The 21,402-nt window shown below is 33.7% G+C and overlaps 1 protein-coding gene across 1 annotated transcript in view; it reads left to right on the top strand.

Moving 5' to 3' along the window:
* Positions 1-21,402, top strand: part of SEMA3D (semaphorin 3D) — a 154,372-nt gene that overhangs the window by 35,116 nt on the left and 97,854 nt on the right. Inside the window, exon 3 of the mRNA XM_056118199.1 lies at positions 15,632-15,694. Within this exon, the coding sequence (XP_055974174.1) occupies positions 15,632-15,694 (63 nt within the window). The remainder of the gene's footprint in view (positions 1-15,631; positions 15,695-21,402) is intronic.

Here is a 21,402-nt window from a genome sequence, read left to right as displayed (position 1 = left end):
TCTATTTTTAAACTCAAAAGAATGGCAAGGACTTTTCTAGTTTAATTATCATCTTAGGTAATGAAAATTATATTTAATAATCAATCATATTGATCACTCCTCCTACAGTGAGAAAGTGAATAGAGTTACTTTACTGAAGGAACAATTCTTTTTTTCATTATTGTAGGGTACTTGAAGCAAACAGATTTTTTTTCTAGATAACCCAAAGGAAGAGTGTATATTGTATATTATAAAACATAATAAAGGTTAGCTCTATTAAAAAGAAAATTATGTAGATGAATTTAATTTTATTTCAGGAGTCTTAGAATTATCCATTGCAAGTAAAAAGTCTTGAAGTAATTAATATTTTTTCGCCATGCATTGTTAAAAACCTTGCAGGCTTTACAAGCATTTCTCATGTTTACTTAAGAGTTCATTTGTCTTTTTCAAAGTATTCTGTGGTTTTATAAATGAGTTTTGAGGAAATCTAGGCTTTTATCGATCTCTTCAATTTTTTTGATACTCTATACCTTTTATCCCACATATATTCCTGTTGGGGTTGACATTGCTGAGAGGTAGTAGCTTACAACTGAATGTAAAGATATAAAGAATGCATCATTCTTTCATCATATGAGTGTTTAAGATTAATCATGAAGTTTGGTGCTGGAAAAGTGGATCAGAGGTAAAGTGCATATCTTGATTGTGGAAGAACTGAATTTGTACTTGGCGCCCTGAAGCATCCCTGAGAACAGAACATCCCCAAGCAGCACTGAGTCCCTGGATGTCTGTGAGCACTTCCAAGATAGTTTGAGTCATCCCTAGTACTACAGCACCCAAGCAACAGTGCATCCAGGGCCCTTGCATTGAACTATGGCCCAGATGGCACAGAATTGTTTGGAGGGATCCCTAGGTCTCCTAAGCAACAATTGGGAGCCCCTCACCCAAATTAAAAAGTATTTATTGTTCAAAGAACATATTTTATAATTTCCAGTACATTCATGCAGCTTACACATAATTAAGTACATTTCTAAGAGAATATATAGTAAAGCAGCTTGGATTGATTTGTTTTTGTCAATCTCTGAGATTTAAACCGTTTTTGTATTTGCCGAAGTAAAACAGGATACAGTTTAGTGACAGCTTTATCCTATTTTTTGTGTTTTGTCCAATGTACTGTGTTTTAATTTTTTTAAATATAAAATCATTTGAGTGTTTTTGGTATTGTGATCATTTTAATGAAATGGAAAATTCTGGTCTTGTCATTGCTATGTCCTAGATAGGGGAGACAAAACATAACATAGGCATATATTATTTATGAGATAAGTTAAAAAAATCCTAGAATGTCCAACCTAGTGAGACAGATCACATATCACAAGAATTCAGGGAGGGGACTGGAGTGATAGCACAGTGGGTAGGGCATTTGCTTTGCATGCAGCCCACCCGTGTTCTTTCCCAGCATCCCATATGGTCCCCCGAGTACCGCCAGGAGTAATTTCTGAGTGCGTGAGCCAGGAGTAGCCCCTGTGAATTGCCTGCTGTGACCCAAACACAAAAACAAAAATAGAATTCAGGAAGACGGGAGAATCACATACTATGAATAGAATTTGAACTAGTTCATGTTGTTGTGTATATGACTAGATTGTTGGAAACTGATTAAATAGTTTGTGTCTGGACTTGCAATGTGAAGTTTATTGTTTTCTTGTTCAGCTAGGATGCAGAGAAACATTTAGATATGAGGTAAAGGGGAATTGTTTCTTCTCTCTATATGTACTCATTTTACATTTAAATTAGTCCCAGAATTTAACATCCTACACCATTTCTCAAGTTAGATAAATATCTCTATAACTATATAAGAATATATATATACACTTATATATATTAGATATACATCAGAATATTGATTGGGATATTTCTTGAGAAAAGATATCAACAGGCATTCACTTTAATTTATCATTTGTTTATAAGTGATTCATTAGAAACCTGCGCAGTGTAGACATCATAATAATAGAAATGTTTGACACTTGTACAATATGGTTTAAGGACCCTTGACTTCTAAACAAATGATTCTTAACTGCATAATATTCATCACTGTGACTAAAAATGAACGTTCTTTACCTAAGTCATCTTAAGTAGTCATAGAAACAGTTTACATAAAATCCAGAGCCCTCTTTCTGTAAACTTAGGGTAATATATACAAGCTAAAATTCTCTCTCTCTCTCCCTCTCTCTCCTTTCTCTCCCTCCTTTATCTCTCTCCCTCTCTCTATCTCCCTCTTTCTCTCTCTCACCTCTCTCTTAACCTCTTTCTCCCCCTCTCTTTGTCATAGTTGTAATGTTTTTTTTTAGTTTAGCTCCTAAGTTAATGAATTATTGGGGTCCTTCCACTTAAAAATGTTCCTCCTTTTGGAAGCATTTCAAACTATACAATGGTGGAGTGATCTTTAAACCAGGATGGAAGCAGAAGCAGGTTTCAGGAAATAATTCTTAAACTAAGTACTGCTTTTGTATGTATATTATTTGTGCATTTACTTCTTGGTTTTCTTTTTTCTTTTATTTCAAGTGGACTTTAAAGAAAGACAATTAGACCAATGAAAAATAAATTTATGCTGAAACAGCAATTATTATTTCTTTTCATTACCTGTCTAACAGCAACTAGTATGCCAGCTCATGAAAAATAATAAACTTTATCTTACCTCCCCAGATCCCTTTAGAATTACTCTATGAACTAGTTCTATTCCCCATCCTCCTCAACCTGTTCTATTACTCCATAACTCTAGCAGGCTTCAGGACTTTTTTGAGGTCACACTTAGGTGATACAAGCAGTTATTATCCAGCAGTTAAAAAGTCCAGCTTAATGTAATAAAACTTTCAGCCTCCACCCCCTCTACCTGTCCCTGCGTGCCATGTGAGGGAGAGCTGCTGCATAGGTGGATTTAATAGATCTCTCTTGTTTCTCTTGAATGATCCTTGTCTTCCCTAAGGCTATTAAACATAGTAATAGACCCTTCTGTAGTCAAATTAGGAAAAAGGAGGAAGAGAGGCTATTTAAGTGTCTCCACTACTATTACCCTCAGAGAGATTATTCTATGACTTTTTTTTTTCTAAGCACCTTGTGGATATTTGCAATGCCCGCCTCCAGAGTTCTCTCCTGCAGTTTGATGGACTGCATTTCACCTCTGTCTTCATTCTTTAACTGGAGAGAGTTGTCAGTTTCAACAAATATTAATTTCTACAGTCTCTTTTCTCAATCCTCTGGTAAAGGACCTCAGGTGAGCTCATGGCTTTTCATTTTTGAGTATGGCCTGCTTCTTTTCCATTAAAACTGCATGGTGCTTTTTTCTTTTTATGGACAGTTTCACATAGTTAAAGTTTATATAATATAACCAGTAAGCCTGATCTCTGTTTATATCGCAGTTTGACAGCACCTCACCATAAAACATTATCTTTAGTGTCCCACAACTGTACGTAAGACTGCCAGTGCATCCCAAGCTCCCATCAAAGCATCTTCCCTAGCATCTAACAAATTATTACCCTGGGGATTGTAAGACACATGATACCACTGTCTCAGGCAAAACTCACTTTACAAGGGAAAGGGATTTTCTAAACTACAACTTTCAAAATTTTTTTAGACAGAAAATTAATGAACTCATCTAGATTTTTTTACCCCCACCATGAAAACTTTTATATCTTAAGATAACATCTCATTTTAAATTTTTCCTCAGCTCAATTTCTCTTTGAACATTTTACTATAAATGAAGACTAAGAAAATGATCTTTCAAAATAATGTCTTACCCAAAAATGTAATGGATAACCTCATTATATATCATTCCTAAAGTACACACACAAAAATCATAGGGGAAACTAAATGGAGAATGTTAATATTCTTTTGAGTATTATTTATCTTTTGGACCATATGGGCCTCAATCAAAACATTTGCTGTTTTACATCTTACTTCCCTTGTTTTTCTGTAGTATTTCTGTTGAGATTAAACAAAGCAACCTCTAACATTCTAGATAAAAGGAAATATAATGGACTAATAAATCCACTTCAAACAATTTTAAAGTTTACTTTCTAATTGTTGGGTTGGAGTGATAGCACAGAGGGTAGGGCATTTGCCTTGCATGCAGCCAGCATAGCTGACCCGAGTTTGATTCCTCCGCCCCTCTCGGAGAGCCCTGCAAACAACCAGGAGTATCTTGCCCGCACATCAAAGCCTGAAAAGCTACCTGTGACATATTCAATATGCCAAACACAGTAACAACAAATCTCAAAATGGAGATGTTACTGGGCCCTCTTGATCAAATCGATGAACAGAAGGATAGTGACAGTGACAGTGACTTTCTAATTGTTAGAATGTTCACTTTTATTTTTATTTTATTAATCAAAGTATAAGTAAATCAAAGTATAATATGTTAAAACTGGTATATAGCAAAGTTTTATATATATATATATATTTGTGTGTGTGCTTGTGTGTGTGTGTATAGTGTTCCAAGGATTGCTGTCTGTTAGTAAAGAATGAAGTCATGTAAACTGGATCCTAATATAAAACTATTTACTATTACTAGTGTTGAAGGAAAAATAGTGAGATGCTTAAAAATGTTTGTTCAAATAATTCATTTATATTTTATGTAAAATACTATATATGTTTCTGGAGTGTGTTTGCTATGGATTTTGGAACATGAAAATAATGATTCAAAGCAATAAGTAAATGTTATAATCTGTGTAAGATAACTACATTATACAACAACCTGAGATAATTTTTTTCAATATATAAAATTTAGTTCTCAAAAGTTATTCCTTTGTTCCATCCTAAAAGCAATTATATAAGAGGAAATATTGACTATACTTAAGTATGAAATACTCAACCTAAAAGTTAGATCCAATAAGGGATTTAACCTTGCATTTTGTAAAATGTTTAGATAAAAAGTCATCTGAGTAAAATTTTTCCTTTTACTTCAATTTGTATAATTTTCTATTATATAACATAAAAATTAGGTATATACCTATAAAATTATTCAGATAACTATAAATTTGTAAAACTGTGTCACAATTTTTAAGTGCATATATTGGCAAAGTAACTGTCAGAGTCAGTTTATAATTTTAAATATAATAATTTTTCATTGAACTATTTTACCATTCTTCTTTCTGTAGCATAAGTAACTCACTGATTTTTTCTTTTTCTTGAGATACTCCTAAACAAGAGGATTTTAGTACATGAGTATTCTGAATTTTTTTATAATGGGTATAAGGAGAAATGCTTTTATAATTCAGAAGGAATTTTCAATTTCAGTTTCCATAATGTACTTTATAGTTAAATGAGATATTCCCATCTAATAGGTCACTTTCTAAATATATTATTTGATGATAAAGATTCAGAATAATTAATTTCTCATTAATAATCAAGTTATTGATAACAATCACCACTCTTTTTTTTTTTAATTTGTTTGTTTTGGACCACACCTGCTTTAAAGCTTATATAAGAATTTAAACTCTTGGAAGCTATGTGAACATCCCAGTAAATTAGTTTTGGTATATGGGACCCTGCTTAGTTTCATGCTGATTCATTTGTTCCTACTGCCTGCAGAGTACATGCTAGTTATCATGGAGGAAAAATAATCATCTTGTTCATAGATGTGTTGGCTCTCCAGCCCGAGTGCTGATGTGTAGGTCCCATCTGGTCACTGTTGACTGTCAGGAAGTGTCAGACTGCTCAGACTCTTAACAGAATTTTGACAAGAACACTTTTTGTGTATCCAGTTTTCAGGGAGACACTGTAGATCACTACTCAATGATTATTTAGTACTTGGTGTACCTCTCTAATGCTGTGCCAGGTGCTATAAAGTGTAAGAAGCATTGTCTCTTGTCACTCAAGTGGTGACTAACTTCAAAGAGGTTTATGCTGGAAAGTGCCATCTTTATTTCTTATAAAATTCTGTAATCTATCTACAGGTATAACTTTACAGTTTCCCTAGGTTGTTTAATAATATTAACCCATTTATGGATTTTTTAAAAGTTTTTTTAATTTATCAGCACAATGAGATTTCTCTTAATTTTAAGCTGTTTATATTTATTGAGCTTCTGTTATATTCCTAGCACTCTCTGAGATGCTGGTAATATTTTGAAAATATAACAGTTTATGCCTCTTCTCTTCTGGTGCCTCTGATATTTTTGGAAGTTGATGGAGAAGAAAAAAAAAGGGGAAAAGGAAAGCAAATCATTGTCATTTTTATTTTTTTTTTATTTTTTTTTCCCTTTATTTTATTTTATTTTTTTTAAAGTTGTAGATTTACAATTTTTTGTGCTTTGGTTTCAATTATACAATGATCAGATACCCATCCCTCCACCAGTGCCCATTTTCCACCACCATGGATAATATCCCTCCCACCCCCATCCCCCCATCCCCCCGTCTCTGTGGCAGGGCAATCCCCTGTGTTCTCTCTCTCCTTTTGGGTGTTGTGGTCTGCAAAAGAGGCATTGAGTGGCAAACATGTTCAGTCCATAGTCTACTTTCGACATGCATCTCCCCTCCTGGGAGGATCCTCCAAACATCCTTTATTTGGTGCTCCCTTCTCTATCTGAATAGCCCTTTCCTCTAGGATACCCGGCTGGCCTCTAAGTTATGGAGTAATCCTCCTGGTGCTGATCTCAGCTATTCTTGTGTATTAATCTCATACTTTGTTACTTTATATCCCCCAGATGAATGCAATCTTTCTATGTCTATCCCTCTCTTTCTGACTCATTTCGCTTAGCATGATACTTTCCATATTGTACCACTTGTATGTAAATTTCATGACTTCATCTTTTCTAAGAGCTACATAGTACTCCATTGTGTAGATGTACCAAAGTTTCTTTAACCAGTCATCTGTTCTTGGGCATTCAGGTTTCTTCCAGTTTCTGGCTATTGTAAAGAGGGCTGCAATAAACAAACAAGTGCAGATGTCACTTCGACTATACATTTTTGCCTCTCTGGGATATATTCCCAGGAGTGGTATTGCTGGGTCAAATGGGAGCTCAATTTCTAATTTTTTGAGAATCGTCCATACTGTTTTCCAGAAGGGCTGAACCAGTGGACATTCCCACCAACAGTGAAGGAGTGTCCCTTTCTCGCCACATCCACGCCAGCATCGGTTGCTTTTGTTCTTTTGAATGTGGGCCAGTCTCTGAGGTGTGAGATGGTATCTCATTGTGGTTTTGATCTGCATCTCATTGTCATTTTTAAAATGTGATGTTTTATAAATATCACTTCAGATTGATTATCAATGATAAACTTTCTGTAGACATTATCTTTAAATGAAAAGTTATCAAAAGAGACCATCCAGTTAAGGTCAGATATATTCCAGGTGGAACGAGCTCATTCTGAATATAACACTACGATAATATTTTACATGAAACATTTGCTGCTATCAAATAGTACAATAGCAACTCAAACACATATTTTTTTGTACTAAAATGTCACTAAGTGAAATTTATGTGCAAAAAGGGAATGGCCAGTGTCTGTGATAAGGACAAATATATTAGAAAACAGAGATGCTTGTGGAATATGGCAAAAATCATGAGACAAGGTCAGAATTGCATCCTTAAAAGGAAAAGGAGAGATTTCATGAAAGAAGATATGAGTGATAGATCAGAAGAATGAGCTGGATTCATCAACTTCTGAACCCTGCTGTTGAATGTACATCTAAGAATGCTCCCCCCTCCCCCAAATTTGATAAATATACTTTCGAACTGTAACACTTTCTGTTGGAATCACTTTCAGTCTTATTAGCTTTACTTTGTGTTCCTGTTATTATTTTTCAATGCTTCATTATTTGATAACATTTATCTCTGTCTTTAGGCCCAACCATAGTATTGATTGTTCTTTTGGTTCAGATCTTTGGAACTGTATGACACTCAGAACAATGTTTTTCTATGCCCACACTTGAATCTTGTCCTTTGACAGAGCAACTTACATTTGGGGGCTCTGATTTTTTTTTGTCTTTAACTCAGTTTTATAAACAAGTTGTGGTTTCCTTCTTTGCCTCATTTAGTAGTTTTGTATTTTTGGATTAGGGCAGAGGGCATTTAACAAGTCTCAACTTGCTAAATTGAATCAATTAAACTGTTCCCCCAAGGATGAAACTTGAGCAGATATAATGAGAATTTCCTTAGAATGTTGTTGTAAGGCCTTATCATTTGAATGTTTCTGTAACTTGTCTAAGATTGTCTAAGAATAATTAAAAGTAAATTGTCTGACATTTGCACCTTGCCTAATGATAACTGTTAATGAGTTAAGTAAGTTGTTAATGAAGTGCTGGAGCGATAGCACAGGGCTGGAGCGATAGCACAGCGGTAGGGCGTTTGCCCTGCACGCAGTCAACATGGCCGACCCGAGTTCGATTCCTCCGCCCCTCTCGGAGAGCCCGGCAAGCTACCAAGAGTATCTCGCCCACATGGCAGAGCCCGGCAAGCTCCTCGTGACGTATTCGATATGCCGAACACAGTAACAACAAAGTCTCCAATGGAGACGTTACTGGGCCCGCTCGAGCAAATTGATGAACAACGGGAGGGCCTTTATAGGGGCATTGCAGTATTTTAACTTGAGATTTCATCTTGGTTATTCAAATTGGAAAAAAAAAGTGAAAAAGCTCAGACAAAAATATTGGACTGGAAAGATAGTACGATAGTATGGTGTGTAGAGCACTTGCCTTGCTCATGAACAACCTGGGTTCAGTCCCCGGTATCTTACCTGATCCCGCAAATACTACCAGGATTGATTCTTGAATGCAAAAGGAGAAGTTACCCTTGAGCCTTGCCAGGTGTACCCCCTGCAAAACCAAAAACAAACAAAAAAGTGTTCAGTTTCAATTGGAAAGAAGCAAAGTCAAACTAAGTAGATCATCACCATACATCTAACTGCATGCAACTCTTACTATGTTTTAATTAAAATCAATATTAAATCTCTTGAAAAATTGTTTAAAATATAACTTTATATTATATGATATATATAAGGTGGAAGTGGAGACAGTTTTCTTCTGTGTAGGAGGTCAGGATTGGGTCACACCAGCTGGTGCTCAGAGATCACTTATGCCAGTGCTCTGGGAATATGTGTAGTCCTGGAGATCAAAGTGAGATCAGTCATGTTAAAGGCAAGAGCATTAACTCCTGTACCAATTCTCTAACTGAAATTGAAACCAGTTTCAATTTTTTACAGTATCTCTTTTTGTCTGTAATCTATATAATTTCTACAAAGAAAATATACAAAGTGACTACTTGACCTTTTAGTGTCAAATAAAAAGTTAATTCCCGGTAATTTATTAATTTTTATTGTGGATATGAAAAAAGCACAAAACATGCTATCATATATTAATTGATATAAGTATTGGGAACTGATTTATCAGATATTTTTGTTTAAAAACATTAATCTGTATAAGGCCAGAGTGATGGTATACTGAGCATTGGTCTTGCTTTACAAGCGACTGACCCAAATTCGATCCCAGACACTACATGTTAAACTACATATATTATTTGAGTTTGAATAATTATTATTATTTTATCAATATTAAATTAATAACATTAATTTAAATAGTAAATATAACATTTGGCCATAAAATAATGTTAAATTTAATTTTTATTATTATTACATTAATATAAGGGCTGGAGCGATAGCACAGTGGGCAGGGCATTTGCCTTGCATGCGGCTTACCCGGGTTTGATTCCTCCATCCCTCTCGGAGAGCCCAGCAAGCTACCGAGAGTATCCCGTCTGCATGGCAGAGCCTGGCAAGCTTCCCGTGGCGTATTCAATATGCCAAAAACAGTAACAAGAAGTCTCACAATGGAGACATTACTGGTGCATGCTCAAACAAATTGATGAGCAATGGGAGGACAGTGCTACATTGCTACATTAATATAAAATTAATTAAAATGGAGTCAAATATTATCTCCTAAGTTAGACAAATAAAGTATCAAGAAGTTTGTTTCTTTAACTTTCAATTTTTCAAATCACTTCTGAAAACCCACCAAGTGTGATCACTGAGTACAAAGCTAGGAGTAAGCCCTGACTATCCCCGGGTGTAGCCTTAAAACCCAAACAAACTAAAACAACAATAACCCATTAATTTTCACTTTCAGGTGTAAAAATTTATAACTTAATTTTGTTTTCCACATTATTTTGTAACTTATCAACTTGATGTATAAGATTAACATGAAAATTCGAATATCTTTTATTCACTAATTGGTTAGAAGTGATACAATTAGTAATTACTACTTAGATAATTATACTGAGAAGAATGTTTGGACTCATGTAGATCTACACAAGAGATATGTTTAATTTCTGATGTTTTTATTTTCTGTGGGTGGAGAAAATGTAGCTGTATACCTTTCTAGAAATTTGATGTCAAATTTTAAGGACTTCAAAACTACTCATCATCAAAATGACCATTTTAAAGCCTATACTTGGCATATAACATCATATTAGTGAAGAACTAGCTTTCTGTAGGAGTATTTCAGGACATTTAAAATGTGACAGTTTGGCAAGTGGCATCCCTGCTACTGATATGCCTCTCTTTGAGTGGAAAAAAAAGTATCTGCCCAACTCTCAAAAATGGAGTACAGCTCCATGAGCTGTAAGAAGCAGCATATGTGATCTGTTTTGACCTGCTATTGTATCTTTTAAAATTGAATGTTACTGCATATGCATAAGACAAATGAAGTTCAAGGTAGTTTGTGCCTTACTATTGTTGAGAAATTAAAATCCCAGAGGCAGTATTTTCTCTCTCAAAATGTGCATGCTGCCTGATTGAATGAACTGTTATGGAAGTGTAGTTTTTAAGTGTGAGGCAGGGTATCTGTCCAAGTGAGACATTCTCAAAGTGTCCAAACAGGACAACTAAAAGTATATCAGGTTCCTGTTGGATTTTGTGAACGTCTGCTTTTGTGTAGGTGACCCCCCCCTCAACAATGTATGCACACATGCACACAAAACAAACATACAATTATAGTGAGAAATATATGGAAGTGGCAAAATGCTTTTATATAGAAATAGAGAAAGTTATATAATACTATGAATATTTTTTGAAAAACAAAAATGATTTTTGAGAACATTTTTGAAAAACATATAAGTGTGTTTATTTTGTTGTTTTTAGTTTTTGTTTGGCTTTGCTTTTATATTGAATTGAGAGGAATCTGTTTCTTTAATTTTAAGGAATTAAAGGAAAATAATTGAAACAAACATTTATTCTAATGACTGGTTGTCAAGAATAAGAAAATTCCAAACCTAAGTCATAATTAAAATGTTATCTTTTAATATTGGCTTAACTACATGATTTTTTTCTTTTAAGAATTGTTTATAGTCTGGAAGGCAACCAGATAACTCCAATGGTGTTATAATTAAGGTAATTCTATGATTCGAAACTTCTTGACAGTATCCTGTCGAAATAAGCCAATATATAAAATCTCAATAAAAATCTTTATTTTTAAAAGAACTGAATGTTACCTTATCAAGTAAAATTAACTTCATAACTCTTTAGACCTTTATAATACTAATGACACAAATACAGTTTCTATTTTGAGAATTATAGATTTTATGATATTCAAAATAATGGTGTAAAATGAGAAACTATTTTGAAGAAAATATGCCATACAACAAAATTTAAACGATTTATTAAACTAAGCTTCGATATTCCAATAAATTCTCACTGCTTGTTTGCTTTGTATAACACTTATTTGTTAATCAAAAACTGGGTCTTCTGAAGCTTGTGATTTTTATTTTATTGGCTAGAATGACACAGTTCTATTTATAATTATGTGACCTTTAACTATAACTGAAAATGTTTAAGAAAACCATTGAAAAAATCTTTTAGAGTTTCATTTCTTTGCAAATAGAAAGATCTTCAGTTACTGATTCAGTGTTCAATCCTTAAGGCATGACTCCAGTTGAAATTATTAAACTAATTATAACTATTACATTAAGAACTGAAACTGTTAACAAATAAAGTAAAACAATGTTGCAGAAGTGGGGACTATGGAGACAGACTTTACTTCTCACTTAGCTGCAATGAGTGTTCCCTGAGCAAGGTATGCCAGTATCTTTGCTGCCAATATCTTTGCTCCCTTCTTACTTTGTATCTCTCTGGATAGTCAGTCACCCCACTTGTTTACAGAGCTTTAAAAGACTCAAATCTTTCCTGGTCAGTACCATACTTTACCAGGTAGACAGATGGGTTTTCAATGTGTCTAATGAACACAGGAGTTATTAACATAACTGCTAGAATTTTACTTTTGAATTTTCTTTTATACCTAAACATTCATATAAAGAGTGCTCCATACCTTTTGGTCTTTAAATAATAACCCCTATTTTAAAGTTAATCTAGATTTATTTAAAGATTACATAATTATATAGTGGCTCTTGAGCCTCAGGAGTGATCACTGAGCATAGTGCTTAGTCCTGGCAATGTGCTCAAGGATAACCCCTGAAAGGGCTTGAGAGACCATATTGGCTGCTGCAGGTTGAACCAGGTGGACCACGTGCAAGATAAGTGCCATATTCACTGTTCTATTGCTCTAGCCCCAAATGCATTTTTTTTTATTGTTACTAGTTTCCTTTGGGACTTAGCACTCAAGCAGTGCTAGGACCAGTGCTGCTCAGAGGCCACCAGAACTGCAATTGGTAGTGTTCAAGTGGCAGAGATATGTAGCACCAAACACTGAACTCAGGACTTTACACATACAGTACAGTCACTGCCACATGAGCCGCACCATCAATCTCAAATGATCTCTATTAGCAGCATTTTCAGTCATAATTGAAACTTTAACTCAGTTGCCCTTGTACTATTTGAAGTATGAAATAAAACCCTATGAGAGTCTTTCTTGTCCTTGCTTCACTAATTTAAAAATTATGAATTATTTTCTTCTATTATTAATTCTGTTGTTAATATTAAAGATGTTTAGATTTTCATGTACAAATATCTAAGTATCTCTGTAATTTACTTCTAAAATGTTTTTATTATTCCATCTTATAAAACTAAAAGAATGAGGTCCAACATACTGAAATGACTCAAATATTAATCTAGTTGTAAACCAAATAAAATGAGCTAAGGATTAAAATTGTAAACAAATCAATCATTGTCGTGTGTTCTGTGTACTACTTGTTTACAGTCAAAGATACAATATTGTCCTCTGAAAATTACCTCTAATATTGAGAGTGAAAATATGCAGAATTTAGATTTTGTAGACAAAAAGTTATTCTGGAGATTGGTTGCATTAGTGAATATGCCTAATAATACTGAATTATATGTTTAAAATGGTTAAGACAGAGGCTGGAGTGATAGCACAACAGGTAGGGCGTTTGCCTTGCACACGGCTGGCCGACCTGGGTTCGATTCCCAGGATCCCATATGGTTCCCCGAGCACTGCCAGGAATCGTTCCTGAGTGCATGAGCCAGGAGTAACCCCTGTGCATCGCCAGGTGTGACCCAAAAAGCCAACAAAAAAATAAAATGGTTAAGATAAAATTTATATTATATATATTTCACTACAATTAACAAAACATTATAGTATACCTTAATCTTGTAAGTTATTAAACACAGTTTAAAATAATCCAAAGTACTGTTTTTAAAAAGGGAAAGAAATGATGTGCAGTTTAGTATTTTCTGCCACCAGTGCTTAATCAAGCAAACCCCAAAATAGGTTCAAAAATCTCTTGAGTTTCCAGACAGTTGCAATAATTTCAATTTTACTATATATTTATGTAGGACTCATGGTTTAAGGTTGATAGCATATTACTGTCAATTGCCCTATGCCTGATCCATTATGATTTATTTACTTAGTTATTTTATATTTTTAATTATTTGATTTTGCAGCCAGATTTCAAACTCAGGGCTTCAGTACATTCAAGGCAAGAGCTCTACTACAGAGCTATATTTCTGGCCCTTACTTGTTTTGATATTGTATTAAACACCCCAGAATGCACCATCTAGATTAAAATTAAGATATGGTGAATAACTTACTTCTTAATATCAATTTAAAGTTTTTATTCTGGGTAACTTTCTGAATTTTCTGTTTGTCACACTCATGATTTTCCTTTTAATTATTGCATTTACATATATAGTTATCTATTTTAATAGTTTCAAACTTTATTTTGAAAGGATCTTGCTACTATGGAAAATGTACAGTTGGGAAATACAATTTTTATCTAATAATTAATGACTAATTTTCACCCCTATTAGTTTTAATTGCTGAAGATTCAGTTTACATTTTACTGCTTGCTATTATTCAAAATTTTATGGAAATAAAATTGTAGTGTTTTAAACTATTTCTGAGTAAATTTTGCCCATAAGCATACAATTTGAACCTATTTATGATTCAGCCTTCCTGTCTATGTATACTTATGATTGTGATTTGTATGTTGTTCAAATGTGTTCTTAAATGAACAATCCTACTTTCTTTAAAGCCTCAATAATTTCACTGTTTCTGTCATTATGAGTTTTGAGTGTAATTGTATGTTCTTTATTTACAGACATAAAACCTTAAAATTTCACCATCAGATAATATCATATAAAAACTAGTGCCTTCTAAATCATTTGTTAATTCCAGGTTTAACAAGTCTATTTAAATGCATTCCCTCAGGTTATTTTCCTTTTTTTCTTACCTATTAAAACATTTTCTGCTAACATTGGTGAGAAACATAATAAAAGTTTGTTGGGAACACTTGAAACATTATAAGCAACTCAGAGCGTGCTTTTCTTGTTCCTTCTTGTCTGTAGTTGATGGAGCAATAAGATTGTTTGAACCTTATTTTTCAAAAGCTTCCTGACGGAATTTCTGAAGTTTGTTGAAAAGATAAAGTAAAACCTTTGTTATAAATTCAAGGCTGTTAAAGCGTGACTAAAAACTACCAACCAAGAAGTTTGTTTTCCTTGTTTTTAATCATTGGCCCGAAGAATACCCAGTATATAGTGGTTGATGGACTCGAAGTTCAGAAGGAGGATAGACTCTAGATCCTATTTTGGTTCTTCTGTGAGCTAACTTCTTGTCCTTGATATATTATTTAATAGCTGTACTTTATGTTTTCTGACTTGGAAATGAGAGTAAATATAGCTATTCCAAAGGGTCTTTATGAGATTTAATAAGATAATACTTAATATGATAAATATGTTTAGCAAAGTGACAGATACATGATATCCAGGCACATTAAGTATTGTCATTAAATCCACACTGGTCTTTGACTCGATGTGATAATATTTATGCTTTCTGACAGAGACATATTTCCCAAGCTTCGTATCTAATATTTATAATACACCTGTACTCTGAGGTAACAGAAAAACAAGGTGGAGAGAATAATTTCTTACATAAGCAAATGCTAACATGGAGTTCCATTGATATCACAATAAGAAGCTATGACTCTGAATATATAGAATCATCTACTGAATTTATTTTAGAAAAATTAAAAGGTAAATAAAAATGAATTCTCCTGCACCGTTTTCTTTTTAAATGTTTTTTGGTAGTGTCTTGGGAAATATTATAAATATTTAAAAAAAAGTTCCAAAATTCTTGCCTCAACTTTAAAAACATGCCGTTGGTTTGATATCCACTCTTCAATTTCAAATATTGACTTTTCTAATTAGAATTGTGGGATATTTTAGATATTTAAATTATAACACACCTTGAAATGTTTTACAGATTTACTGGCCTGCTGCAAAAGAACGAGTAGAATTATGTAAATTAGCTGGGAAAGATGCCAATGTAAGTAAGACACTGTAAAAAATATTGTTATTAAATTGGAACTGATATATTAGTAAATATTTATATTGGGTTTTGCTAAATCAATGACATTAAAGTGTTTTTAAGATTATACCAGCATATTCTGTGTAAAAATTAAATGGTATAAACTATGTTGAAAAATGTGTGATATTCTACTTTTCAGAAGGAATGAAAATATTTTTATAAATTTAGAATTTCTGGCTTTCTAACGTGTCAATTCAATATTAGAATTTTATCATAAATATTTGAAGTACATTTTAATACTAAAAATAAGCCATCTGAAAATGTTATATTTCTAGGTTTAGGTATTTTTATTTATATACAGTATACTTTTATGTACACTAAATTGTATTATCTGTTCTTTTAACATTGTGAACGTACAACTGATTTAATTTGAGTTGCGGTTGAATTTACAGTATTTAGAAAACTCTTAAATTTCCATTATTATTAAGAAGGATTCAAAATGAGTAAGAGTGTCTGGTACAATAACTAAAAATAATATAAACTTAAGTGTAATCATTTTAATTAATTTAAAAATGAATACATTATGGGAGGCTTCTATACAATTCTAATTTCAGCTAACTGGAGAACTAGAGAAAACTTCTAGACCTAGACCGTACGATTAACCTAATCTTCTTTGGGGCATCCTGTCTGGATTACATTGTACAAGTTGTCCTGCATCCTCTCCCAAATTGCCTTCCCTGTTTTATCTTCAGCAATGACTGAGCAGTGCTGTGTTCTGACTGCCTCTTCTCATCAGAGTTATCTGATTCAGGCCAGATGCTCTGTGTTATGCACTGATTTCTTGCACTGTGTTGATGGAGGGATTTACGTTTTTTTGGTTTTTTTTTTTTTTTGGCAAAATAAGTTACTTCCTGACTGTAATTCAAGAGGAAAAACGTTTCTGACCTTAGGCAGAACCATAGACAGCTTGAGACTTTCTGCAACATCCTCTAAAATGGCCTTTACATGCAACAACCTAATGATATTTAGCTCAGTATTGTTTCACATTTAATTAAAAAACAGTATGTGTTCTATGAAAGCATAATTTGATTAAAATGTATTACTTTGTCAATGTGAAAAAAATAAAACATGCCATGCGATAGCTAATAAATACTTAAAGGGATAATTAAAGACCAAGAATCCTAGACAACACTCTTGTTCATTCATATTCAACAGTTATTAAGAGACAAAACATGAGTTTATTATTTGTTAGACTAAGTATCTGCTCTCGTGGAGTTTTTAATCTGATAAAGGATATAGATGTCCTCAAATGACAATCTTCACAATGTATTGCAAAAGGAATCATCAAAACAGAACTAGAAAGTAATATATGATTATGCCCAGTGTTCTGTTTCACAGCAGGTAGGGCATTTGTCTTGCATGCAGCTGACCCGGGTTCAATTCCTCTATCCTTCTCAGAGAACCCGGCAAGCTACCAAGAGTATCCTGCCCATACGGCAAGCCTGTCAAGCTCCCCGTGGCATATTTGATATGCCAAAAACAGTAAGAACAATCCTCACAATGGAGACGTTACTGGTGCCCACTCCAGCAAATCGATGAACAATGGGAGGAGAGTGCAGTGCTACAGTTGCGTTATTATTGTTAAGCGAGATCTTTTCAACAACATTTATGTTAGTTGAAACATGTTAATATTAATATAAAATGCAATAGAAAAATATTTTCACATATATTTTGACAAAATTGAAAGTTGCAAAAATTATTCTATAATATTTTTCCTTCCATTTCTCTAATCATTTTACTCTGTAATATATCCCAACTCTAGTTTCCTAGATCTCTAAAATCGTCAATAATTTTTGAATTTGTGAGAGAAAAATAATGCCTTGGTTACAAAAGTCTCTAAATTATTTTTAATAATAACAAGAGTGCTTCATTAATAGTATGAACATTTTCATATTTTATCAGTATCGATTATATAATGAGTCCAGAGGAAAAATAATCAAATAAATAGTTAAGACTTCCTGTGAAGAAATTTAAAGTATTTTATAGAGTGAAAATCTTTGTATTCCAATAAAATAATGTTAAGTTTCCCATGAGTTACCCTTTAAGGTCAAATAGTGAAGAGTTTAATTGCAGCAGTCTTCTCATTTCACTGTGTTCACTTATTATAGTTATATAGTAACCAGAAACCCCTACTTCGGGTGACAGTAAAGGGGGATAAAGTTTTCTACACATGATATCTGAGAGCATGTACAGCCTCAGTGGTGGAACCTCATCTTTCAGCTTAACTGTATCTGAGAGACAGTAACTTCCTTTAAGCTTATGCAAATCTCCTTCTTAACCAGGAGTAGAGACGTGGGTCAGTGTTGCACTTGCTATTAGTCTGCAGAGTTGAATGTTTAATTATGTAGATTTAGATGGAAACAATATTTTAAGAATTGGAGAGATAGTAACAGGGTTCCGGTACTTGCCTTGCATTGTGACTGACCCAATTGGCAGCACAGCATATGGTACTCCGAGCACCACCATTAGTGATCTCTAATCTCAGAGCCAGGAAGGCCAGGAGTGACTACAAACCAATGGAAAAATAATTAATAAACAAAATGAAAACCTCAATATTTTATCATTAATAAGGTTAGCTAATACTTTTCTAGTATTCACTGTGTTCCAAGAACTAATTTCAATGATTTACATTTATAATTTCATTTAATCATTTACAACAAATACTATTTGTTGGACTTTTATTATTATCCGTTGTTTTCCAGATGACAAAATTGAGGCCAAAAAAAAAAAAAAGGAAACTGAGTGCCCAGTTTCTCATATATCTTCAATGTAAAGCTAGAACTAAATTAAATAGTCTTACTCCAGATATATGCTCATACACAGGGATATAATGTGAGGTCTGAATTCTACTACATAGAAGTTCTGAAGACCAGTATTTCAGAAATCATTTTTCTCTTCAATATTGCTGTAATACAAGTCCCACTTTAAACATGATGGAAGACTGAGACAAGTGTGTGTGTTTTTACTGTCATCTTTTCCTACCTTGACCTTGCCTTCCATTCTCCCTTTTCTCTATTTATTTCTTACCTACTTCCCAAGAGTATGTTATGGATTAACAAGAGTTTGGAAAGATTGTCCCTAGATACAAAGGTACTATACTAAAAAAAATAAAGTGAATTATTTACCACAATGGAAATTAGCCTAAATGAAGTGAGAAGGGAGTGGAGAATAAAACAAAAGAGAACTATTCCTGTTCTTTCATATCATCCCCAGTTTAATCCAGGAAAGAAAAGTGTGATAAAATTTTGAGGTGCATCATTTTGTATCTATTTTGAACATTAGTCAAATGATAATCACTGAATAAATGTCTTTATTTCAGCCTATAAAAAATGGGTTAACAGTACAGTTTGGACAAAGCAAGGCAGAGGGTGTGGGCAGTCAGGGATCTGTTTGTCTATTTAGTCTTAGATATGTACAAAATTTGTCCACAGGAGAATTCATAGAGTTAATGCATCTTCTATTTCTAAAGCACCATGATTACATTCACTTTAAATTTCAAAGTTAAAGCACTGTTCATTGTTAAAAGTTGCAAGTTATATATATACAAGTCAGGTGTAATTTAGAATTCTGAGGTGGCTTATAATTTCTGGATGTTTCTTCTGTTTTATGCTTTCTAATGCATTCCAGAAAAAAATTCTATACATAATTCTTTTTTTTTTAAATTTCATATTCTGGTAGGTGCATTTTCCCATGTCATTATATTTTTTTAAGACTACTTTTAATTACCACTATTATTTCATCAAATGTCATTGTTACAAATTTGTTATATATCCAGTTTTTAACTATTACAAAAGAAGCTGCACATTGAAAACCTCATAATAAAAATTCTGAACATATTTGATTAAAAGTAGGTTAGGTCACAGTCACGGTTCTCCCGTTGTTCATCAATTTGCTCGAGCGGGCCCAGTCTACATTGTGACAATTGTTACTGTATTTGGCATATCGAATATGTCATGGGTAGCTTGCCCGGCTTTTCCGTGTGGGCGAGATACTCTCGGTAGATTGCCGGGCTCTCCGAGAGGGGCGGAGGAATCGAACTTGGGTTAGCCATGTAGGCCACGTGCAAGGCAAACGCCCTACCTGTTGTGCTATCACTCCATTACTGGTCAGAATATTTTAAAATATTTATACACATATTGCAAAATTCATCTCAAAAAAGTTTGTGCCTTTCATGTTTTAACTAGGTATATGCTTATGATAAGGTATTTATCCATATATTTGCTAATATTGGATAAAATATGCAGTAAACATTAAATGCTAAACTATATAAATCCATTTTAATTAATTAATTAAATATTTAATCAATATTTAATTTTATTTTTGTACTACAAAAATAAAATTGTTTTGTGAATTTTCTTGAAAAAGCTTTTTTTTGGCTTTTGGACCACACCCAGTGGTACTCAGGACTCACTCCTGGCTCTGTGCTCAAGGCTCACTCCTGGTGGGATATAGCCTGGGTTGGATACATGCAAGAATATGTCTTACTCACTGCACTCACTGGACTCTCTCTCTCTGGTCCCTATCTTGACATTTCATATTCCAATTTGTACTAAATAGTTAGTTGTGATATTAGAATTTTTTTATCGTTGCCACTAAAATTTTCTTATCATTGTGTGCTTTGCTTTTTAACATTTATGCCAACTTTAAATTTCATTTAATTTTGTTTATTTTAAGTAGTGTGATTTATGATACTTTTACTGGTTAGAATTTTACAGTTTTCCAACACACGCTCTCCCAAAAATGTTCTCTTACCTATCCCACTATGCTCCTGCTTCCTTCTCTCCATCCTAACTCTTAATCCCCCCACCTCATCCATGCTCAGGTTTGAGAATCAGTTTTCAGATTCTGTTGCCTTTAGGCATTTTTAATTTCCCCTTTATATTTTTTTATGCCCTTCACCTGAATTAGGCCATTCTCTATTCATCCTTTTCCTTCTAGCTAACTTCATGCAGTATGATACTCTCTAGTTCAGTCCACATGGAATTGGATGATTCTCTCTTTTTTTTCTTTCTTATTTTGATTTAGGGGAAGGCACATTCAGTGATTTTCAGTGTTTACTTCTGCATGTGCACTCAGGAATCATTCCTGGCTGGGCTTGGTGGACCATATAGAGTGACAGGGATCAAACATATGTTCGCCATATTCAAGACAAGTGCCTCACACACTAAACTATCTTTGTAGCCTTGATTTTTTAATTTACTATAGCCAAGTATTATCCTAAGCATAGTTTATGTCTAGTTCTCGCTCTCAGAGAACCTGGCAGGCTACCGAGAGTATCCTGCCTGCACGGCAGAGTCTGGAAAGCTTCCCATGGCGTATTCAATATGTCAAATCCCAGTAACAATGATGGTCCTCATTCCCCCGACTCTGAAAGAGCCTCCAATGTGGCACTTGCTAAAATCTCAGGGCTAAAACGAATGGAAACAGTACTGGTGCCTGCTCGAGGAAATTGATGGACAATGGGATGACAGTGATACAGTATATGGATGTATGCCATAGCTTTTTTATTTAATCAATCATCTGTATATGGAGACTTGAGTTGTTTATATTTTAGCTGTTGTGGATAATGCAGCAGTGAACATAGGAATGCAAATCTTTTTTCTAAATAGAGTATGGGGGACCTTGGGAGAGATACTAAGAAACAATTACTAGGTTATATGGAAGTT

The sequence above is a fragment of the Sorex fumeus genome, unplaced genomic scaffold (assembly GCF_029834395.1).
Source record: "Sorex fumeus unplaced genomic scaffold, SorFum_2.1 ptg000037l, whole genome shotgun sequence".
In the NCBI taxonomy this organism is placed as follows: domain Eukaryota; kingdom Metazoa; phylum Chordata; class Mammalia; order Eulipotyphla; family Soricidae; genus Sorex; species Sorex fumeus.
The sequence above is the reverse complement of the archived record's forward strand: the minus strand, read 5'-3'. Positions and strand labels throughout refer to the sequence as shown.